This window comes from Sylvia atricapilla, chromosome 10 (genome assembly GCF_009819655.1).
Source record: "Sylvia atricapilla isolate bSylAtr1 chromosome 10, bSylAtr1.pri, whole genome shotgun sequence".
In the NCBI taxonomy this organism is placed as follows: Eukaryota; Metazoa; Chordata; class Aves; order Passeriformes; family Sylviidae; genus Sylvia; species Sylvia atricapilla.
This window is the reverse complement of record NC_089149.1, coordinates 23,556,853-23,582,232: the sequence shown is the minus strand read 5'-3', so window position 1 is coordinate 23,582,232 and position 25,380 is coordinate 23,556,853. Positions and strand designations below refer to the sequence as shown.

Sequence of the window (25,380 nt, the reverse complement as noted above, 5' to 3'; positions counted from 1 at the left end):
AAAAAGGGAGACAGCTAGAAGAAAAAAAACTGCAGTTTCAAATTACATAATTTTCTTTTGCCACAACAACTCAAGTAATCCACAACCACAAGGTTATTTTCCTCCCTCAAAGTCAACCCTCATTTTCTATCATAAACATCCAGTAACTTGGTCAATACTTCTGACTTGGGCCCTGCTCTTGCAACATTTTCATATACATTTAAGTTTACTCACAGGAGTAGCATCTTTGGTTGCAGTAAGACAATTCATTGAACACGTAAATCTTTTGGGATTGCTGGCTTTTTGTTAAGGTGAAGCAGATTGTAAAAATAACTTTGCTCCTGAAAGCTTAACAAGGAACTTCACAGAGGCAAGAAGAAAAGAACCAAGTATTTTACAGATTCCTTTAAAAAACTGGAAAATCATTTTTAAAAGACTCACTGAAAGTGCTAACAGGAATTCAGAAAGAATCTTTGCCCTGCTTCTTCTCCATGATGGAAATAGAAGTTGTCCATATTGTGAAAAGAGAATTTTAGAAAATGAAAATGAATATTTCAAAACAACACATTCTTCTCTGTCATACACCGTGCCAAACTGTGCATTATCAGACTTCTGATGTGTTACTCTGAATGATTCATGAAACACTTAACATTATGGAGCTCACTGATGCACATCCTGCTGGGATTAGTGACACCGTAACATTTCTAAAAACGAAATAATCCAATGTTAGGCATACATGGTGTACCAAATTCACAGATCTCAGTATTGCACCACCTTTTGAAAAAATGCAGTCTTGCAGCACCCAGTATCACTGGGGATATCTGATCCTAACAAGACATTAAATTCTGGTTCTGTCTATACATAACCTCTTTCCAAATGGCAACTTAAAACTCAGTTATGCACTGGAAAACCTACAGCCTTTTCAGAGTACTGCTTTCTGGTCCTGAAGGATTTTTGAAACCATTTCTATGGACTCGAGGTGTATCAATTCAGGACAGAAGTTTTATGCCACTAGCACTAACAGGTCTCTCCTAGCTGTAATCAGTTGCTGGTTGTGGGTTTTGTGTCGCTTTTGTGGGTTTTTTAAAATGCATATAATAATAAATTTTTTTTGTCTTGGTTTCTTAAATATAATGGCCTAATATATTTACTACCACTGTGAGGGCTTTCTGCAGGTGGGAGCAATGAGAAATAAAATCAATGGATGTCAATAGTGGAAGCTCTCTTGTAAATCTATGCCAGGACATCACTCTTCTCACAACTTCCTCTGCTTTTCACCATCTTTCAGGATCATCCTTCTCAATTAAAAGACAAAGTCAGAATTCAGCTTATATTGTTTTACATTATTTGACAGAAAGTCTCCATTCAAAAGGCAGACAATTTTATGCTCATAATTCATGAACAGAATTACCCACTAATCCTAAGTAACACTGTTCTTGATCTTTCACTTGAATATTACGTATATAAAATACCAGAAAAGCAAATTTAAAAGGAAAAAAGAGCAATTCTTTTTCTACTCAGAACAACACAAAGTATTACCAAAGTATTACTTAGCTGTGACTAAAACACTTACAGGATTTAAAACTTAAGAGTTTAGGATGTGCTATTAGGTTATAAATAAATACCAATGCTCTGTGCTGCACGTGACAGACCCGAGTACAGAAGACATTTATCTACAGGTTTTCCTCCTCTAAACCAGACGTGAGAGTTAATCCTGGTGTCTAGCTAAAAGAAGTCCTTGAGTTCAGTAGGAGGTTTGCTGTATGAAAAACAGAAAACGGGGCATTTGCAGCCTCCAGGACTCCAAGGAATGAAGTAGTTTCCACTTCCACTTTGGTCAATGGAAATTATGGCTGGACAGATGACAGTGACCAGCATGTGCAGGATCAGGTTTAGAAATTGTGCAAAGAACAACTGCCTATTTTCTTACCACAGAAAATCAGCAGGAGGCATCTCATGAGTAATACACTTCACCAATAGCAAGCATTCATCGCAATATTCCCAAGTAATTCAATTTAGGTTGCCATAAAATTGAAAAATAAAAACACTTCAAAATTTGCATGAGAACCAATAAGCATTTGAAGATATTTTCAGCTTGCATACTTAACCTTTTCACCATTACATCACTTAATAGTCATAATGCATTTTGCAACTTGAATTAAAATCTATATTACACTGAAATAAATGTCTTGTAAAAGTCAATTACAAATTGCTTCAGTCTATCTGTAGCTTAATTTAACACCAAAATACAGAAAAAATATCAGGAAATCTGATATAAGTTTAAAATTGACAAAAAGAATGTGTATTTACTTATAAATACATTTTCTCTGTATACAGTATTATCACTTTTAAGATTACTTAATGATAATAAATTAATGTTTTATTCCATTAAATTTGTAAAATCTTATCTTCATTCCATTAAAATCACTTTTGCAAAGAGTTTGATCCTGTTGTTTTTATTTCCAAGTGAAATAAAAATGTAGAGCTTTCTTTATATCTTATGACAATTTGAACATATTACAATAAACCACCCAAAAACTAAGAGAATTTAACAGACAGACTGGCTAACCAGTAAGATTCCAAGTTTGACAGCGTATATGAGCTCCACTGTCCAATATTACTTGTAAATTAAAAAAAATCCTTCCTGAAAACTGTAGAACAAAGAGGAAATGTTAGTAGAAATAACAAGGAAAAAGAAAGAAAACCAACGAATCATTGTATTCAAAACAGTAATCAGTCATTTTCAAAAGCTGTTGCCTCATCACTCTATCATTGCTTTCTGTATTTCAGAATTTCTGTTCTAAGCCTTTTGGAGAAATATGGTTCTTCATTTGATACATCTCCAGCAACACAAAAGTATCTCCTTTCTTAGAGGAAAGGAAAATAATACAGTTTATTCAGCTGGTGGTCCTACATCGCCTGTCAATGTCCCATTACACTGGCTGGCTCCTCTCAAACAGGTGTACTGAGTTTCTGAAACAGAGTCAGAACATGGAAAGTTCTGAGGTGGTTTCTACTCTTTTTGGTAATGATATAATTACAACAACAAACAAACTCCTGACTTAGCTTCCCCTCCGTTTGCATAACCGCCAGAAACTACTCTGTTGGGATCGTTTAGTTCATCAAACAGTCCTGTCTCGATGATTTCTTCCTGCCAGGGAATAGGGACAGCACCTGTCGCAAACTTTTTGAAGAACTTCTTGTCTTTGTCATCAAACTCAATTCCTCGTATTTCAGAGAAGTCAGCAATGTCTGCAACATCTTTGGCATAGACAACGGATGGATCTGGCACAAATGGAGGGTCAATAAGGTTTGCCTCTAACCTGTGGAAATTTATTGTTTTGAAGAAGCTGTGTTTTCTTGGGTCATCGTCTTCATTCCTGCAATAAAGCAAAAGCTCGTCCATCAGTGTGTTTTGCTCTAAGAGAGATACAGGAGTGTCTGTGTTTTGTACACAACAGTACTTTATATATATATATATACCTATTTATCTATATCTACATCTATATCTAGATATACAGATATCATGCAGCACAATTCCTTTTTCCCTAACCAAGGAACAGCCGAGCAGCTGGACACATTGTGATCCCATTGCTCCTCCCTGCACCTCTCAGGGTGAATCAGTCCAGGCAAGGTGCCATGCAGGAGCTGCATCTGGGACACCCCATCCAGAGCTACACTTCCACCAGAACTGAACTTACAGCAGGGTGGGAAGGGGCACTATTGGATTTACTGTCCCACAAGGGAAGTTCAGTGAATGGCTCTGTATCTATAGGACAAAGTATCTGTACTATAGGGTAAGAATATGTATTAAACTCTAGAATGGGGTATACTGGGTTAATACATCTAAAGACTGATTCTAAGCAGCAACAATCTGAATAGGAAGCTGGTGACAAATCACAATTCTTGTTCTATCTTAATTCAAAGCATCTACACATTTACATCCTAAAATCCAGTTATGTCACTCAAATAAACACTCCCACTTATAGTGATTGTTCATTCAAAGTAACTACTCTTGTAAATTAACAAAGACTTTTTTAGGCAAGAGATTCACAGATTATGACATTAACAAAAGGATGTGTGCCACTGTCACAAACATAATCCTTTATTAATATAGTTAAAACCCAGTAATAAAAACCAGAAAGGACTAAATCATTGTAAATGCTTAAGTTAAATAAATCTTACAAAAAACAACTGCAGACCTCAGGGAGAACTTCAGCTGTAAAAGAACTAGTGAATTGTTTCATTGTAGACCTAGAGAGACTTGTAGGATATTTCCTGGTGATAAAAATCATCTGAGCTTCAAATGTGTGCTTGCTGAAGCATGACCAAAGACCACAGTTTTTGAACTGTGCCTCTAGTGCCAAGGCATGCAAAGTCTGAATTCAGACTTCTAGAGAAAGGAGGAGCAGAGAGGAACACTGTCTTTTGCACACCTATGTATTCTTTGTTTAATGTATTCATGGATGCACTGCTCTTGGAAACAGTAACATAGGAAAACCAAATCTGTCTGCGTTTTGGCCTCAGAAAGTGGTAGTTACTAACACGTTGTTTTTTTTCTTTTCCAACCTCCTTACAAAATCAAACTTAGCAAAGTGGAAGCCTTCATGTATTTCTAGACAATGTTCTATGAATAAAATGTAATGCAAACCTTTGGCAAGTCTTTTTATTTTTGCAAATGTGCAGAAGCACCATATAGAAGCAGTAGATTCGTGTGATTATGGAAAAACCTTTATTTTTTTAGATCTTAATTTCCATGCATGCAGAACAGCTCGTCCAGCTTGGCACTGCTGCCTGCTCCTCATGCTGCCCTGCTGTGCTTCTGGCCTGTCTTGGTGCTCCCTGGGCACAGCAGAGATGAAACCATCAGCTGCTCTTTTCAGCTCCTTGCAAGAAAATTGTCACTTTGCAGCTCTGCTGCCCAGCTCTTCTGAGCAAACCACCAGCAGCCACTACCCCCTCTACACCACCAGGAATGACCAAGATGCTGCCATCCATCATTGCTGGGCAATGAAAAATATTATGTTTTCAACCCCAACAAATTATGAATGTACAGATTAAGTATCTTGACTTCTGCACATCCATAGGTTTGCAAAATCATCTCCTATCTTACCTAGCCAGTGATAACCAAGTACTTCAGCAACCTGACATGATTTATTCACATTGACTGTTAGCCTGAAATGCATTTCAGCTGCTGTTCAAATTAACTGGTGTCCTGGGACACTGGGGAGCCAGTAGTGCTGACTGGGCAGATGCACTTGCAAAAATCTCCCTTTATTTTGCTTTTCCTTTCTGTAACATAAACCAAAAAGCACTAGAAGCTGGTGGAGGCTTCAAAATGGATTGCTGCAGTGTTCTTCCTCCTGAAACCATAAAAAGTTAAAAAATGTAAAGCTACATGAATGCCATCTACTGGAACTGAGACATCTTCCAACTAGCTGGAGATGAACTTGAGCCCATCCTCTGTGAACTGCTTTTACGTAACTTACATAGGAAGAACAAATGAACTCACATGAAGTTGGTCAATTTTGTATTCTTCCATTTAAAAAAATCACTTTACAGGTTTGGGATTTCAGATCTGAGATTTTCGAGATCAATCTCAAAAAGCTTGAGTGAAAGGGGTTACATCTTTCCTGAGTTAGCTAAGTGAAATCACATCTTCAATAGAAGAGTAGAGTGTTTTAAAAGGTCAGGTGTACAAAATAAAGCTGTCTTTGAGCAGCTTTAACTTATGCAACAGGCACTGCTGTGGATAACCCAAGCTCTTGTTGTCCTTAGAAGAATTACAGTACTAATCTTTACATAACACACAGCTGTCCTGAATAGTATCACCCTGTTTAAGAGGTATGTGCAGGCTTCCATTCTGTATCATGCTCAGGGTATATACATCCTATTGTTTGGCTTCTCTAAGTGTGGCACATCAGAGGAAGTATATCTTAAACAGCAGAAAATTAAAAATACTATGTGTAGTAATCTTTCTGTGTACATTTCTCGTTTTGCAGAGAAGTTATGGAACATCTGGAAAAGGCAATGTGGTTACAGCAAGTGAATCGTCTGCTGCTGGTTGTGTTTCAGACTTGCTGAATGAACTCAACCAAGCCACTGACAATTTCTAAATTTCATTTTCCCCTACTTTGAAATCTGTTTACTTCACAAAGTGCTGTGAGTCCAAATGTCTGCAAAGTACGCTGACTTTAAGTTAGAGTGCTCTGAATGTTTTTGTGTTAAATTTACTTTTAAAGTAAGCTTTTAAAACATAGTAAAATAATGTAGATTTTGTGTTGAACATACTCCCATATGCTGCTGAAAATAACTTTTTTCTGCTGCCTGGCACAGTTCCTGGGAAAATTCATCAGGCACAAGAATAGCTGTCTTCATTTAGCAACAGAATATTAAGAATATGTGTATTAATGACCTATTATCTTTCATTAAGAGTTAATTGTTTCAGGCAAGTGTTAGCCTAACATTTTGAAAAACTGTTCCACGTTGTTATGAAATACAAATTTAGAAGACTATCTATGCATTGATTCAATGAGATCCTTTGTCTATTCCACCTTTAGACTGGAAAAGCACCTGATACATACAATTGTATTCACAGATGATTCGAATCACAGTGTGTTCTAAAGGTTGGTATTATCGGTTTCCTATTAATTTTTTAAAATTTGTCTGTATTGCAAATGTAGATCTGCAATCTGTCTAATTAGAAATGCATTATACTATTTATACACACACATACATATCAGAGGGATCAGAGCTAATACAAGTTAAATGTTACAAGGTTTAGCTTTGCAATTCTCTTCTTGTTGAACAGTTCCTTGAAACTGCTAAGTCACAGACATATCTACCAGTCTTCATCAACCCAAAGCCACCTCTGAAGGGCCCAGAAATGTTTTGCTTTACGGGAATTCGTGCCAAATATTCTTTTTCTCCCTGGGATGAGTCAGGATGACCAGAACTACAGCATTTTTTTAAAGCACTTGAGCAGAGCAGAGGGGTTAAGATCTCTCCAGTAAGAAGCCAATGACGCAGCTTTGCAAATTAGATATCTGCAGGGAAAAGAATCCACATTGCAGATTTGGATTTCTGCCCACATCATTCCAGTAAGCAATACAGCCTAATGTTCTGCTTTCAGTCTGCTCTAGCAGGGATGCAGGTATCCACTTGAATATCCTTTATCTTTAGTAATGAACGTGTAAGAAAAACCCTTTTGACCCTTTCTCCCAAAACTATAAAGGGTCTAACACAGAAAGTAACAAGAAGGCAACTCCTATGAGTCATCTAGAGTGAGGATAGATGATCACACTACTGCAACAACATTCCTGATTTCCATATTAACTTCAAAACTTTCCACCTCTTTCTTCCTAGAAGTGAAAGGGAAAATTCATCACTCTGTAGATGGTGAAGATCTAACCTGTTTTGTGCAATAAGTAAAATAACTATATTGTTTGCAGCTGTAATCTCTATTTTACTGAAATTAAGAAGGCATACCTGCTTCCTAAACGATCCTCTTTTTTCTTAGCCAAAAACAGCTTGCAAATATCTTTTGCTTCCTCTGTAAAGCTGGCATGTTCAAATTTCACCTCATCTTCCAGAGTTCTTCTTCTAACCTCATCCTTATTGACCTTTTCTTTGTAATCCTTGAATGGTGTTCGCCCAGCAACCATCTCATAAATGGTGCACCCCATGGCAAACCAGTCCACGGGATAGCTGTAGTCCTCTTCCTTCAGGATTTCTGGAGCCATGTAACCATTTGTCCCAGCCTATTGCAAACACACAGACAGATTTACTATAAAATGTCAGTAGTGAAATGCATGCAAATAAACAGACTAGTCTATCATTCTTCCAAAATATTAGTAATTCTACTGATATATTTTGTATCTAGAAACTCTGACCTTTTTTTAAATCTAGAAACTGTGAGGGATGACTTTTTTAGCACATGGACCATATCTCTCTTTAAACATCTCGGCACACAGGAAAAGTGTCTTAAATATGCTTCTCAAAGGTGAAATGTCAGTGCAGTTTCTACCTAAAAGTGGTTTATTTTTACATTCATGGCTAGCTTGCTTTCTTCCTCCATTTTATTTTTTTTTCATTGAAGATATTCTTAGTTTTGTTGTGTAAACACAAGTAGCAATCAATTTGAAAAGATTTTTAAAAATACAAAAATCAGGCAAAACAATCACTGTGCAATGGTTATAACTGATCCAACACAGGGTTCTTCTGCCAGTGAGAAAATTCTCAAGCCAGTAGCTGAGTTGCAATGAGGAAGTTCTCAGCCACCTCCCTCTTGGTTTCTGGATAAATGTTCTACCATCAAGGGCCAAGAAAAACTCTTAAAAACCACTGTAGGAAAGTAAACCTATGAAAATTATAATTCATAAATTACATGCATTTGAGTGAAGGAACAAATTCATACTTCCCAACTAAAAAAAGATGCCTGAATAAAGATTATTTACAGAACTAATGGCCCCTTCTCTGGGAGAAGAAATGGCCACTCTTTGAGAGGAGCATCTGCCTGCTTTCTTCCCAGCCCAGGCCTGCCACTTTCCCCTTGGGGGACAGGCTGCAATGTCTGAAATAGCTCCTGCTGCCTCTGTCCCCAGGGAGCTGACTCACCTGGGAGGGAAGTGAAAGGATCAGCTCTCTCTGCTGCACCATTACATGACTGAGAACGTGGGATTTCAATTGCAACAGCATTTCCTCAGCTGAACCTACATTTACTACTGTGTCTCATGCTCTATCATATGTACTTACCAGATGCAGCTAACAGTGATAATCGTGCCAAAAGTTGCTTGAACTTCTCACATCTTTTTTACATACTGGGACTGATGTACTACCAATATAACAATTTTAAATAAAAAACTGTGTCTGTGCAAAAGCCCACTAAAGCTTACTCAAGACGGTCATTATTACTGCTGTCAGAATACATCAGTGACAGAGATTCACCCCAAAGCAAAACAGTTAGAAAAAGGTAAAGCTAAGCCCATTTGGACAAATTGTATTCACAAAAAGCACAGCTCAACAGATGAAGTTTATTTTCTGGGGTTGGATAACCCCTCTGATTTTTGCAAATTTTGACAGAGTACTTCCAAGTCAGGTCCCCCATTAACTTCAGCTTGTGTCACTAACATTATGACATATAACGTCTCTACTGTAAACAATGTGTGCAAGAGGGACCACTTTAGCATCAATTAAAACATAAGCCCAACAGACAGAAAATTAAATCCACTATATTTTCTCCCTTTGTAATTTTCCTTTTTGCTATTAAGGATATAGAGCAAAGTCCTCCATATTGTTGAAAACCAGAAATGAGATGAGAAGAACAAAAATATCAGTCAGGTTGAAAGCAAAAGGAAAGGTTAAAAGTGAACATTTGCCTCCCTCGCTAAAGCCACAGAAGTACAGAGGAGCAGCATGGGCACTGACATCATCCCACAGGCAATTTGTACTGCTTACACTGAGTTTTTCTAACTAAAAATATTGAGAGATATCCTGACAGTATTACATTCTTAGGTATGATTACTGCCCTGTTCAGGGAAGGGGACAAATACTCAAACATGGACCACAGACCCCAGATCCATCTGGCCTCAGAAAAACCTGGGAGGGAGAGGAGAGGTTGAAAGTAGTAGAGAAATCTTGATACAAAAGCTTGTACACAGAGCTCACTGTGGATTAGTAAACACAGCTCTAAATAGGTTTCTGGATTTTTTTTTTCTTTTTTTTCTCTCCTTCTGGGAAGCAATAAACATTCTTATTTTTACTGAGATGAAGCTGGGGCACTAAAGCTTTGAAGAACTATTGAGTCACATTATCATCAAAATGTGCCCTGACAGCACAATATGGTCTTTCTGATAAGAGATTACTTTGCTGCAACTTAGCATCATCATACAGAACCTGGATACATCTGCCATGGAAAAGTCAGAAATCTACTGTCACAGATGTGTCTCAAGGCAGCTCCTTTCAGACTGCCTCTTTCCTTCCACTTGCATTTTCTTTTGCAGTTATTTTTTCAAAAGAAGTAGTTGCCAAGTAACTTCAGTCTCTTCCATGGGCATTTTCAGCATCCCCTCCAGCAGGACACACCATCTGGAAGAACACTATGCTTTGACATGGTGCTTGTGCTTCTCAAGAACAGAGAAAGCAAGGCCATCACCACAGACCAAAAACAACACGACTAAACAGAAAACTGAATGGACCAACATCAGCCTCCCTTCAGACTGAAGTGACAGGCTGTGGATGAGTTTAAATGTAAACAAGAACCGAACTTCAACATTCTAAATTAGTAGCACTGAAATCTTGAGCTGTTACTGAGTTGATCCAACTCCGTCTGAGGAAGTCTAGAAATATATCGTTGCTCTCATATGCCAAACCATTTCCATTCAGAATTTCATGAGAGCTGGTTTTCTCATAAAATTTCATCCAAACTTGAATCTAAAAACAAATCTCTCCCAATCCTGAAGCTTTCCTTCTATTCACAATGAAGGAACAGGCTAAGAAGCAGGAATCTAAACCTAATCTCTTAAGATTCAAGATTTAAAATCCACTAAAACATGACAATTTTATGGCAGAAGCAAACACATTTCACAAGTAGGGAACAGGGATTTTTAAGGGTGAAGAAAAACAATAAGGGAGGAGCAATACACAAATCTCTATTTTTATCAAAACTGGAAGAAAGGAAGAAAAGAGCTTAAATTTTAGTCTTTTCCACCTATTTCTCTATATGTGTAGTTTTGTCAAAATAATTTGGGAAGAAAGATGCTAAAGCCTGTATTAGAGAACACCAAAAAAGGAATTATTCAGCACCTGGAAGAACACAGATCCTTCAAATGAAGATTTAATTCTATCTTTGGAGAGCAGGCAGCATTAGAGGGAAGGTAATACCTAACATCCCTACACTAATCATTATGGAGAACAAGATGTAAAAATCAGATCATCTTTCCAGGAAAAGAGATCCTACGGCCAATAGGAAAGGCAGCCTCAATAACCTCAGGAGAGTTTTACCTAAGGAGGTAAACCAAAAGTTTTTGTGAAGGGAGTTTTTAAACTGTACAACTCTCACTGATTTCAGATTTTAGTAATGAAATCTGAGCAGCAAAAAATAATGTTTTAGGTGGAAAAAGTATCCACTGATTCTCAAAGCAAAAGTGAATTAAAGTAAATAACTCTTATCAGGCTGTGAAGTAAATAAGTATACTATATTCTAGTGCAAAAAAGGAAAAAAAAGAGGGACAGAAAGCAAAGAGATGAAAAGCTACCACAAAAGATAAACGCATTATTTTTTGAAGGCATCTATTTCCCATGGGATGGAACTGAATATTTAATTCAGTTAGAATTATCTGACCATGCCTCAGAACAGGTATCTCCAAGTATGGGATATTCATATGTCTATCACACAAAAAATCACTAGGTTTGAATGATTTTGCAGATGTTTTCATTCAGTACAATTTATAAGTAAATTCAGAAGCTGTGTATTAGCTGAAACTCATTGTTTCTTACTAGATCTTCTTTACATGGATAAATTTCACGCTTTTAATGGAAAGAGAAAATAAAAAACTCATACTTGAAGTCAAATTTGAGTTGTTGTCAACTCTACACTACTAGGATGTTCATTGGATTTTGACTGAGACCAAGCACATTATTCTCTTCTTTCCTGGACAATTCCTGGTAACACAAGGAACCATTTGAACATATGTGTTAACTAATCAGGTGATCTTACAGAGACACAAACACATGATATGACACCTTCACTGACCTGGAAACAATAACGGGACACAATCAATAAGAATATCACAAAGAAGACAAAGAATGTTATACTATCCCAGCTTTTTACTAGAGACAGAAACCTTATGCCATTGTAGAGGCACAGAACTTACAGAAGCGTAGTCAGCACAACACTAGCAATGTTGTGCTTGCTCTCCATCTAATATGGTCTTTTCTGATAAGGAGGATGCCTTACTTGCATATGCTGCTTGAATCATAAAAATAGTAATTAAAATTCAATTAACTTTTAATTTACCTGCTTTTGAAAAGGGTTCACAGATCTACTTTCCCTTTATTTCACTATCTTGAGAACAACCCAAAAGACCATTTTTCAGTAATCCTCTAAAATGTAATGACCAAATGCTGCCCTCGGCTACATTAGCAAAGATGTTCTGTTGAGTGGAATTATTGCTTTGAGTGTGATTTGACAGGGCACAGTAGAAATGACTCATCTGAAAGTATACAAACGTTTCTTTTGTGAAATGCGATCCTGCATAAATTTTTCAAAGGTCACATAATTATAATCTTTTAGAAATTCAAGATGTGATCCTGAGAAGCACTTAGCGCGCTCAGATGCCGGCGCAGTCAAAGGGCCCTTGGCAGAGCTGAGCTCAGAGCAGAACCAGCGCCCCGATTGCTGTCCTGCCAGGGGACAGCCCCTTCCACACCGCCCCTGTGCCAGCTGCCAGCAGGTGCAGGCAAGAAACAGAGAACTCTCTGGAGCTCTCAGCGGCACAGAAACGGGCAAATGCGGAGAAACGGGATTTAGATCTTTGCTACCTTTTCCCACAGATCTCTGCAAAACAAACTCAATTGATATAACAAACCAAACAGTAAAGCAAATCAGAACGTCTATCTTTTGTTTGCCATGGCACAAGAACTGTTGAACAGAGGAAAAAAAACAAGCTGAGTTTAGCTCTATCAGCTGTTTCCTGGGGCTCGGTCCTTCCTTCCTCCAAGGGGTGCCACTGCCTGCTTTGTTCTCTTGTCCAGCTGTTCCTCCGCTCCTTCAGCAATGGCCTTAACAGACCCTGCAGGAATGCAGGAACAGACCGCAGAAATCTCTTCCCTGCACACAAGCTGACGGGCCCTAGATGTGGAGAACAGCACTGATCTGCCTCAGTCACTCACTTCACCATCTTAATTCTTCTCCCAAGAGTCGCTGTGAGGGGGAACAGAGCGTAATTTAAATGAGTTACACAGAGTTGCAGTTCCTCCACAGTTTCTCACCACACCTTCATACGGTTACAAGAAACCAGCTGACCCAATTAATAGGCAACTGTTTTGCTTTTAAAAGAAGACAAAATTAAATCTAAATAGGGCAAAAGGCACAACGGAAAGTCACACAGAATAAAGATTCTGGCATATTGTTAATGCCTAAGAGAGGGAGGGACCTCCCAATGAGACGGCCCATCACGAATTGTTGGGCTGCAGATTCAGAAGAACACAAGGAGGACTCTTCAGAATAGCAGGAGAAGATAGTGAGAAAGACAATATTGGAGGTTAGCTTAATCCTTATCTTAGCTTAATCCTACATGTTTATCCAAAATTCAAGACTAAACTTTTTTTGATTTTCACATAAGAAGATAATTTTCATAGGGAAAGCTGTGTGCTTTAAAAAAAGCTCACACAGGCAAAAGCACAAAAGGGACAAAACAGATTTTTGCTATATTAGAAAAAAAGAAAATACAGCGCTGGGTTCAAAGTCACTAACTGGAATAGTGAAAAAAATTCAGCATTGGTTTTTAATCTTTTAAGCTTGGCCATCAGTAATCACTGAAATGAAGGAAGTTGCACAACAAAAGAAAGTCACTCTGTGCAGTAGGGACTGCTGCCTGTGTGCTCCTCCTTGGGAAGAGAAATAGACACAGTTCCAACATGGTTTCAGCTTAGATTCATGCTGCACAGAAGTCAAAGGGATAAAGGGCTTGAGAAAGGGCAACCCATTAACTAGGCACCAGTTTTAAGTTTGGATTCTAGAGCAGCTCCCTGCTTTCTTCCTGCATGATCACCTTTGCTTCAGATCCCTACTGCAGGGGGAACCTGCAAACACTCCCACCTCAGTGAAGTGTCAGCAGAAGACATCAGAAGGCATTCACAGACGGGGACGCAATCAGAAATTATAGGACAGAGCATTTAGGACAAACAGAACACATGGTAGAGTCATAAGCACATAAGTCATAAGAATTACAAGAGTTCTTTAGTCTTCCTAACATGATTTTCCCTTTAATTTCCTTTTAAATTTTTCCTGATCATTCCCCATCTATAATGTAAAAAACAATAATACTTCTGAGATATTTGTGGTTTCATTATTTAATAAGCACAGAATATTCCAGAAGCAGTGTTAATAAGGGAGAAAACTCTCCATCTACTTAGCTCTGCCTGTATTTTATGAAGCTCCTGATAATGAATGCAAATACTGTCTCATGGCACCATGCATAGACTGCTTCCTCAGAAAGGGGACATCAAAGAGAAATCTGTGTTCTGTGACAAGTGTGACTGAGGGGACAGCACCACAGGCTTCCCTGGGAAGGGCAGAGCCCTCCAGTGTAGGCACAGCCATTGTAGTTTAAGCAGTGCAAATATCAATGAGGCCTGGAGAGTAACTGCTGATCACTGAAATCCAGGGGATTTAATCCACTTTATCTTTCAGGATTATAACCAGCGTTGGAGGTACCATTCTTTAAAATGTAAATTCAAGGAGATGGGTACTGGCTGCATCAGAGCAATGGCCCATTCAGCCACTTCACTGTCTGTGAATTACATTCAAACAGAGGAATACATAGGGAAGTCGGTAAGGCCCTGGGGTGTACGTTGAGACTGCTCTATGTTTTCCTAGACTCCAATTATCTGCAGTTCAGGGGCTTCCAGAGACAGAAATGGTTTCTCTCAACGAGACATTTTTCCATCAATTGTCCACTCTTTTCCTGAACCTAGATAAATTTGTAGAGCCTACAAGACCTTTTGCAGGAGTGTCCTGCAGCTTAACTACACTCTGGTTTAATACCCATTTTAAAAACCACCCACCTGCTACCTTTCACTAACAGATTTGAAACTTGAATAATGGGCAAAACCAAGCCCCTAGTTCTCACCTGCATATGTCTGCAATTCCAGGATTTTACTTTGACTCCTAAAAAAACTAATTGCATGTCTGTTAACTGAAACTGCTCATGACAGCAAGTGGAATGTCACATGTGGTCCAGTAAGAACAGAAGTACTACATTCCTCACCATCTCACAGCTCTTGCTGTTTCTGCAATACTGCTTCTGGTCAAAGCTGTCAAATCGAAAGTTTAAAGAATTACAGTGTCAGCCAAATGTTGCATTTCTTATCCAATGAAATAAAAACATCTTTGACTATAACGAGTCAATGTGTGGCCCACTAGATGCTTTACCCAAGGGATCATTCCAGCATGTACACCTTTTGTAGAAAATGCTATAGCATTTATTAACTGTCAGATTAAGTTGAATGAGGAACAATGGTAAAAGTCATGCTGAGACCTTGTGCTACATCATAAAGGGCTCCAATGTCATTCCCTGACAGAAAAAAATGGATGGCACACTGTGGGTAGGAAAAGTATTTCATGGGACATATTGCATTCTCTTAATTTGAGATGACTGCAGTATCCTTTCTGCCGTATGCAAAACTGCAGGAAGCAGAATGGTCCCACAAAATCATTTTTGTTCTTTCACTTTCATGATCATGTCATTCATATAAGTAGTTTGGAAAAGCTTCTAAGATCATTGACCCCAACCATTAATCCAGCACTGCCAAGTCTGCCACTAAACCATGTCCTTAAGCCCCACATTTACATGGCTTTTAAATACCTCCAGGAGTGGTGACTCCACCACTTCCCTGGGCAGCCTGGTCCAGTGCCTGACAACCCTCCTGGGGAAGAAACTTTCCCTAATATCCAATCTAAACATCCCCTAGCACAACTTGAGGCCATTGCCTCTTGTCCCATCACTTGTTACCTGGGAGGAGAGCCCAAACCCCACTTTGCTACAACCTCCTGTCAGGGAGCTGTAGAAAATGGTGAGGTCCCCCTGAGCCTCTTTTCTCCAGTTCCCTCAGCTGCTCCTCCCCAGACTTGTGCTCCAGACCCTTCCCAATTCCATTACCCTTCTCTGGACACACTCCAGCAGCTCAATGTCTTTCTGGTAGTGAGAAGCCCAAACTGAATACAGGATTCAAGGTGCAGCCTCACCAGTGCTGAGCACAGGGGAATGGTCACTGCCCTGGTCCTTCTGGCCACAGGCGAGGATGCCACTGGCTTTCTTGCCCACCCAGGCTCATGTTCAGCCAGCTGTTGACCAACGACCCCCTTTTCCCACTAGGCAGCTTCCCAGCCACTCTTCCTCAAGCCTGTAGACTGAATGGGATTGTGACCCAGGTGCAGGACCTGCTGCTTTGCCTTACTGAACTTTGTAGAGCTGCCATCAGCCCATCAATCCAGCCTGTCCAAATCCCCCAGCAGAGCCTTCCTGCCCTCCAGCAGATCCACCCAACTTGGTGCTGTCTGTGAACTCGCTGAGAGTGCACTTGATCCCCTTGTCCAGATCATCAGGGAAGACATAAAACAGGGCTGGCCCCAGCACTGAGCTCTGGGGAGCCCCAGCACTGAGCTCTGGGGAGCCCCAGCAGTGACCAGGTGCCAGCTGATGTCATTCCATCCCCCAGCACTCTCTGGCCCGGCCATCCAGCCCCTTTTGACCCAGCAAAGAGCACCTGGGCAAGGCACGAGCAGCCAGGTTCTCCTGTGGGGAACAGTGACAAAGGCATTCCTACAGTCCACACAGACACATCCACAGCCACCTCCTCATCCACAGAGCAGGGCACCCGGTCATGGAAAGAGATGGGGCTGGTCAAGGAGGACCTGCCTTTCCTAAACCCACACTGGCTGGGCCTGATCCCCTGGTTGTCCTGTGTGTGCTGCATGATCATGCTCAGGATGATCTACTCTATGACCTTCTCTGGTACCAAGGTAGGCTGACAGGCTGGTAGTTTCCCAGATCCTCCTTCCAGCCCTTCCTGTAGATGGGCATCACCTATGCTAATGTGCAGCCAAATGGGACCTCCTTGGTTTTCTGGGACTGCTGGGAAATCCAGGATGGGAAGTGCCTTGGTGAGCACTTCTGCCTGCTCCCTCAGTACCTTTGCATGGATCCCAACTGGCCCCAGGGAGTTTTGTGGGTAAGGCTGCATTCTGTAAAGTACATTTCAGAGATTAAAAGAGTCTGAAACACCTGGCATGACACACCTCATAATAACTGTGGTTATCAACATTTTTAAGAACAAAGTTCTGCTAGTAAAAACTTCATCAATTTTACATCTCATACTTCAAAATGTGTAAGCGAAACAGCAGCAAGTTCCTCTAATTCGGAGCAAATGAAGAGCTGTCATTCTTCAAAGTGCAAAAGAAGAAGAAATTTTTACAGAATCTTATCCAATAAGAATGCCATGTGATAATGAACAAAGGTCAACTGTAGAATAGCTTGCTGAGTTATTTTTTATTTCACAAGTCTAAACCCTCCTCCTGCTTTTCAGCTGCCTCGAAATTAAACTGCAAGTTTCAGGAACATCTAAATAGATTTCCTTGTGTTTTCCTAAGAAATAGAATCTTATAATAAACAAACATACAGGAGGGCAAAAGGACATTTTGAGTAAGATTTTAACCAAAACATGTTTTTCCTATAAAAATATTATGATGTCCTTCAAATATATAAAACATAGCACAGGAAAACTATGAAGAAGCCTGAAACCTCTGAAGATATGAATGCACTTTTATAAATACTACAAAAATATGTTTATGTTATTTTTCACAGTTATTATGTCAATATTTAAGCTCTCTGGCTCACATGCATCTGCACAAAAGTTCTTCTTCACAATTTACATGCAACAGTTGCTTTTCATAAAAGCCATACCCAGTAAGGGCAGAAAATTCTTCCTTCAATAAACAGCAAATACACACTAACTTCTGGAAAAATGGAATTAACTTGGGATAGAAGCTCCTCATTTTTGTCACATGCAAAATCCCCCTAGTGCTAGAATCCATCTAGTGTGTACACTTTGTCTGTGTAAAAGCCATCTTTGCAGGCTCTCAGTTTCTCCTTGTTGTCTATTCCTTCTAATTATGTAAGACAGAGAAAATAACAACATTTAAAAGGCCATAACTTTAAGATACAAACTAGTTCCTGCAGGGTCTGATCAACACATCAGATCAGATGCAACAGACATATTTACAAGAACTCATAATGACATTTAAAGTCCCGAATAGTTTTATTACCATTAGGTAGGGGTTTGTTTCTGTTTCCAGCCATGTCAGTACAAGCTCTGCCTGAGTAAATGTGCATAGACATATTTCTTGGTAGACTGCACATGTAGCTATCATGAGAAGACCCCATATAATCCATGTATGTTTAATGAAGGAAAATTACATTGTAAGTAGCTTTCAACGGTCTTCTACTTTTATTTTCAAGACTGTTATTATTCAAACTAGTGTATTTTAATTTTTTTTTGTGATTTCTCCATTTTAGGGCTAGCTGGCACTTCACAAAGGCAAATCAGCAAAAATTTAGTGAAATTAAAGTTTTCTAAATTTTGTGATTATTATTGTATTGATTACTGACAGCTACAGTATAAATTCAAAGTACATTCACACAGAAAGCTGGATGTTCCTCCTTGCTGCTTTAGCAATTGAAAAGAGAAGGAGAAAATGAAGGCTGGGTATCCAACTCTTTCCAGACCTTTGTAAGGAGTACTGTTTGTGAAATCAAGGTATTTCTATTTTTAATAGTTATGAGCAATTAGTATGGAGCACACAAGTGCTTTCAAAAGGAGCGTATGTAATGGCTGTACTTAAAGGATACCAAGGCTACTTCTTCAATTACATAAGTATTGAATCACCAGTTGCACAATGCTTTTTCTGAAGCATAAACATATTTTATTTTTTATTAAGACCAGGCTGAAGTCATCCATCTAAAATTCAAAAAAACCTTTCTACCCACAAAGAACATTTCTTTGGCTGATGAACAGTACATAAACATTATAATTTTGTAGAAATCCTCAATGAAAACTTGGAAAATGTCTAAAACAGGAACTCATTAACAAGCTTATTACTTGTGTGTCATGTGATAACTTAATCACCTAATAAGATTTACAAAAGGGATTAATGGATCCTCCAGCTGACGTATGGGTGATGTGCACTTATTCATACATGAGAGGACAGGAATTTTTTTCTGCTTTGAAAACAGAACAAATTTAATCTTTAATGGCTTGTACAGCTATGAGAGGGCAGAAAACTTTCAGATTTCATTAAAATGGTGTATTTTTTTCAATCTTTAATGAAATTAATACCCAGATAAATTATATAATATATATTATATACTATAGATCAGTAGCAATATTCCTAATTAGTGACTGAAAATTGTAAGCCTCATATTGCCAGTTCAAACCATCATCCAAAATCTAGAAACAGCTTTATGATATTAGGCATTTAGATATCAGTACAATACAGATTTGGCCTGGAAGGAATATATATTCTGCTTTAGCTTATAAAAATGCTCTTATAAAGCTGTGTCTGCAAAATGGTGCAACTGATTAAATTTCATTTGATAAACCTGTCTTGGAGCCATACATTCCTTTGGGTGAAAAAAGTGGTATGTACAGGTTTGGTAAGTGATAACAATTTGGCAGTCATTCTCAAAAAGCATGTTATGATGTCAATTTTCAGATAATTTTAAAGTGAGAATGTAACTATGATTAGTGGACAAAAATTAATTTAACAGCACTTCTATTACAAGAGTACATGGTGAAGCTTAATGTAAGTTTTGTAAATGAGTTTTTTGGTCTTCCTGTGTATGACGTGAGTATTGAAAATATAAATTTTTAGACATTTTCAAATAGTACTATTTTACAAAAATAAAAAAAAGTATGGGAATTATTAATTTTACTAATTTATAGTTATGATACACACACCAAAAAAGGTCTTTTTCCTCCATCTCCTATTTCAATGTAACGTATGAATAAAACTGCCTTTAATCATTACAGTCACGTAGCACAGTAGTTATTGCAGTTTCTGCTCTAATAAAAGCACCCATATAATTGTGAATAGAGCTTCCAAAAAAATCCCCAAAGAAAAGGCACTAGCCATTTGATGGCTGGCATAGAAGGTGAGCAGGAGCAACCACCCTAATATTGCTTTGAGATTCTACCCCAATACCAACAGAAGTGGTTATGTATTGCTAAATACACTCTTTAATTCTGAGGGTTTTTTTCCTTCTGCCAAACACCCTGTATTTACAAATAAGAAAAACTGCCCTTTGACAAAACTATTTGTTCTGATCATAGTAAGTGCATGCCCCTCTAACTTGCAAAGCACAGTAAGGTTTATACTTTTGGGTTCACTGATGAAAATGCCATCTTTACAAACAAACCAACATTCTCATTTCACATAAGCTGTACTGAAAAACCTGCCTTAGCTCCCACAGAAGCTGTATTTTTGTATCCAAAACACCGTGCAGTTTAATTTTTATATTATTTACTATCTATACATACAGCAAATTCCACATTTTCTTTCGGCAAGTACTAAAACCACTCATAGTACAAACTTCTTCAATTGCCAGGAAAAGAAAAGATCCTTCAAAATTACTGAATTTAACAACATCAAAAGATGTGCACTCAAACAGGATGTAGAAAGCATTTAGTGGGTCCTCTCTTCTACTGAATTTCTAATGAGAACTCGGAGAGTTTAGCATAGACCAATTTTGTAATGTTGCTTCCATTTCTTCATATTCTTAGTGTATTTCAGATACATTCTCTCATTATACACATCTTTAAGATCCAGATACCTTGAGAGAAATATCTTTTTCACAGTTAAGCTTAATATGTATTAAGAATACATATTTTTTGTGTAAATCTCCTGACTTTATTACAAATCCAGGTTAGTTTGGGATGACCACAGGCACAGCTGAAGTGCTGCACAATCTAATTCACACAAAATCCAGTTGGTCATCCATCTTTTTCTTCCAACAACGTAGACAGGCAGGGACATTCACAAACCATCAAGTCTGCTAATGTTTTCAGGAATCAATTTGTGAGGAGAAGGAAGGTTGGAAGTCATTTATTACGCAGCATTTATTATTATGCACGCTTGCAATACAATCAGTAGCATCATTTAAGAATAATGTGTAAGAAATTATTCTCCTAGGAGCAAAAGAGGAGTTGTATCTTCGACTGCTGCTCATTAAACAATTTGTTAAATCTCTGACTATGCAGTATTCCATAAGGCACAAAGCATCTACCTCTCTAAAGTCATTGGTTCAAGAGCTTATTTTAAGAGAAAAAGGTCAAGTAGATTCTACTGTTTCTGTACAAAAGAAGTTATTTTACCACATGCAGCAGCTAAAGAGTTAATAAACCAAATCTTCTTACAACCTGTCTCTCAGAATGAAATAACTACATTAGGTCTTAAGCAAAGAATCAATTCCGGGGAATTAAGTCTTAGACTCCTAAGGCATTAGAAACAGAATAGCTTCACTTCCCACTGCCTATGTTCAGAGAATTTGTACTCACCCTCTGGGTGATGCTTTTTCCTTCTCTGACTCGCACTGCCAATCCAAGATCAGACAGTCTGCAATTCCCATTATCATCCAGGAGGACATTCTCTGGTTTCATATCCCGGTACAAAATTTTGATGGAATGGAGATGCAGAATCCCACAGGTGATCTGAGCTGAGTAAAAGATGATCCTTTTCATTTCCAAACCCCTTTCTCCCACATTGTAGATGTGATATTTCAGATCTCCTCCATTCATGAGGCTCATAACAAGACACAGATGGGTTTTGGACTCATAGGCATAAGCTAGTGTGACTATGAAAGGGCTGTTGACCTGCTCCAGGATCTCTTTCTCCAGCAGTGCCATCTTCTCTCCACTTTTCTTTTTCAACCTTTTCTTATCCAGTTTCTTGCAGGCATACATCTTGCCGGTATTTTTGACTTGGATGGCACAAACCTAGAGAAGATGCACATGGAAAGGTAATGAAGGAATTTTATACAGAGACTGGAATATCAAGGGTACTAACAGGCAGGAAGTGGGGAATCACTGATGCCTATTAGTAGCTGCTGATGCTAACTTCTATGAAGAGTGTATTAGCACAGAAAACAGGGAAAAAACAAGTGCACAATCAGTTCTGTTCTGGACCAGTAGTAGCTGGTGGCCCTGATGCAAAGCTTTTGAGGATGCCACTAGTAGACATGTACTAGCAAATAAAAAAGGCACAAGGACAAGAACAAAAAATTGTAATCATGAGAATAAGCAGCATGTACAGATTGCATCTGTACAGTTAAACTCCTTGACTCTCAAAAATACTGTACTTTGGGAACAGATCTGATGTGTGCTTTTTCCTCAACTGCAGCTAGGAGTTAGCTGGGAGTGTGCGAGACAGCAGAGGCTAAGATGTCAAGGAGCAGACCAATAGTTAACTACATGAACATTCACACAAGTATTTGTAAAGAAGTCTGCTTTTTTACTAGCACAGATACAGCTGTGAAGTTGAAGCAGCTTTTTACTAACACGAGGCTCTATTACAATATAAATAACCCAGCCTGATTTCTGGAAAATGAGCAATCTGAAGGGGCACATTTTACATATCTTCATACAATGGCTTAATCCACTGCTCTTCTCAAACCCACCTCCTAGTCTTGAAAGGGGAGAGATGACTCACATCCTTTAAAGTACAAGTTCTTACCTCTCCAAAGCCACCTTTACCCAGCACTCGGAACTCAGAGAAGTATTTATCAGTTACTGGTTGCTTCTCAAACACTTTCCATTGGATGAATTTGTCATAGAAGGGGCTGTTCTGGAAGTCCTGGAAGGGCTTGTCTTTAACATAGACTTTGGTTTCCTCCTTAGCCAGATACATGATGTTCTCATAGTCTTTTGCAGTAGCTGCTTTGCATTTGCTGACCAAGTCAGAGCTCATGAAAGACAGATAGCTTTTGGCGCCTTCCTTCAGAAAATTGGTGAAAATATTCTCCATGGTACTGTTCTTGACATTGTCCTCTGCCAACTCCCAGTTTGACACCTCATCCAGGAAGTCCCTAACTACCAAATATTCTGGTACAGTCTCTAAGAAGTCTCTGAAGAATCTCTTGCCAATGGGCTGCTGTTCACAGATGCTGTCAAAATCACCAGCAACGGACTCTCTGTGCTCTTTGCAGTCCTCAATCTTGGGCAGTGAGAGGCTCTTACGCCTCTTTTGCATTTCCTTGGTATCTCCTTCTCCACTCTTCCTTGCCTGGAGGTAGGCAGTGTTGGCAATCAGGTTGTCGAGCCCCCCCATGTCACACATCTTGGCAAGCCCTTGGGGTGGCAGAGCCTGGTTCAGACAAAATGAGTAACTGGCCCAGGAGCTGTGCTGTAGCTGCACTGCACTTCTCCCTGCTAGTGGTGTGTGAGGGCTTCTGAAAAACACCACAGACACTAACTGCTTTTGCATTAAATACCTCTCAAGGATTTTCACTAAGTACCTTTAGGTATAGGCACCATTTGTGGAAAGTGACTGGTAAGAGGTTTCTCTGTAAGAAGCTTTGAGTTTGCTATGTATAGCTGAAAGATGACATCCTAGGGATGGCAAACCTTCCCACTGGCAGTACCAAACGCACGTGGTTCAGCTGGTGTTTTTCAGAATGGGCCCTGATAACCTTTAAATGTACCAAGATTCTCTCCATATGCATTGTCCCTGGCTGCTGGGAATAGGCAGAGATTCCTGGCTGCAATACACGCACTGTCCAACTCAGGGGGCACTTCGGCCACAGGCAGCAGGAACAGGCCTGCATCTCCCCCAGTCGACATCAAACACCAGCAGCCTAACAACTGGTTTTATGAAAAGCCTTTAGCACAAATCTGCTGTGCCTATTCAGAGACGAACATGAGACGCTGAGCTTTGAATTACCACACTATTCAGTGCTTTGAGCATTCACACCTCTAAAACTCGAGTTATACTCAACATCAGTGACTGAGCCCCACAGACAGTTCATGCAAACCCTGCTACCTTGCATGGCTCTGTCTGAGCAGATTACACGCAGAGGCTAAGAACTGCCGTTGGTCTAAAAATAATGATCCTTACATATACGAAACAACACAGTTCTGACTTCTCCTACCCACAGAAAAAAGAGAAACACTTCAAGTGAACAGCCAAATCTTGCTAAGACACTTCCATATGTTGTTTGGGCCTCAGTTTATTTTCCCTGCTGAGCTTTATAACGGAAAGTGGTCGATGAGAAGGTGGCAACAACATATAGCTGAGGTGACATCAACAAAGGGACAAAGCTGATTATAATCAAGTGAAGGCAAATTCCACCTGACTTCACTTGCTGGCTGCCTACCAGGAGGCTTTTTTTCCCCTTCAAAAGAATAAAAATTATGTGTGGCACTCACTAGGCTAAGCCCCCTTCTGCTGTGGGGTCAGGTGATTTGGCTGTTAAAACTTTCCTTAAATATAAGGAAGTATTATGAGAACAAGGAAAGAAGTAACACTGGGGTCAAGCAGTACTCTTGAGGTCAAGGTCAAGTTTCTTTTTTCTTTTTTCATAATCTTAGAGCCAGCTGAAGAGCTGAATCACAAGAACTAAACCCTAAGAGTAGTTAACAGGCACTTTTCAGGCTCTCTATAGTAAGTGTTAAGCTCTTCTTGGCTGCTTTTTGCCATTCTACAGCCATGCAGTATTTTGGTTTTACATGCTTGATCCTGTCCGCATTGAGTCCATTTGACATAAAATTCATGCAAAACTCTACAGAATTCCCTTGGAGGTGTGTTTTTCTAGGAGTATGGAGGGGGCCATCCATTGCAAACTGCCACGTGTGCACAAGAACAGGGGGAATTGAAAGCCTGGCCAGTTCTGCCAGGTGAGAGCAAGCACAAGGCAGGAGAAGGTTACGTAAAGGGCTCAACAGAGCAGCCAACAGCCTGGGCAACAGTGCAAAGAGCCAACAGGAGAAATGGGGAATTCTGCTGGTGGCTGTCCTGAAAATGGGACCTACAGCAACAGATTCCTAAAATACTTTAATTTCCTAAAATTCAGTAGGGTCTTTTTTATGTTTGGCTAGAATATCCACTATGGCTCAAAGAGCAGCAGGACAAATGGCTGGCAGCTGGGGCCCTAAAGCTGAACTCAAGCTTACACCAGCTATTGGTATGTTCATGCCTAAGCAAATCAAGAAAATACCTAATATCTATGGCACATGCATAAGACAGACACATTTACAGCTCCGAAGACCATTCTACTCAATTAATTAGAATCTTTCCTATCTTCTACAGAACATAAATTTTCTCTAAAATAACGTAACTTCAGGAACAGCAAAATCAAACAGTATTACATTCAACATAGACTCATTACTTGAGTCACTTTTTGAAATTTGCTTGCTGACTTACCCAAATCTGCTCAGCTTTTATTAAACACTGGAGAAAAGCAGATCAGCATTAATCTTGTAGTTGATAATGGCTGTTTAAGGTAGTGTTACCTGCTCATAAAACAGTACTTTTGGGTGAGAAGCAGAAATTATTTATTTTGCATGTAGAAGAGGTCAACAATTACAGAACTGAACAGAGGGATGTACTAACAACCATGCTAACCAGGCATA

General features: G+C 39.2%; 1 protein-coding gene across 1 annotated transcript; it reads right to left on the bottom strand.

Annotated features, from left to right (window-relative positions):
• Window positions 1–690: 690 nt before the first annotated feature.
• GRK7 (G protein-coupled receptor kinase 7) lies at window positions 691–24,795 on the bottom strand. Its single transcript, XM_066326329.1, has 4 exons — window positions 22,487–24,795; window positions 21,313–21,750; window positions 7,468–7,739; window positions 691–3,359 (listed from the first exon to the last, which is right to left on the bottom strand). Exons 1-4 carry the CDS (start codon window positions 23,234–23,236, stop codon window positions 3,017–3,019), a joined length of 1,803 nt encoding a protein of 600 aa, XP_066182426.1. The 5' UTR covers window positions 23,237–24,795; the 3' UTR covers window positions 691–3,016.
• Window positions 24,796–25,380: the final 585 nt, after the last annotated feature.

Coding starts and splice junctions, on each gene's coding strand:
- GRK7 (XM_066326329.1), bottom strand. CDS start 23,236: ATGCAAAAGCAGTTAGTGTCTGTGGTGTTTTTCAGAAGCCCTCACACA. Junction 21,751..22,486: donor GTAAAGGTGGCTTTGGAGAG/GTAAGAACTTGT, acceptor CATCTTCTCTAG/GTTTGTGCCATCCAAGTCAA. Junction 3,360..7,467: donor GAGGATCGTTTAGGAAGCAG/GTATGCCTTCTT, acceptor GCTTTATTGCAG/GAATGAAGACGATGACCCAA.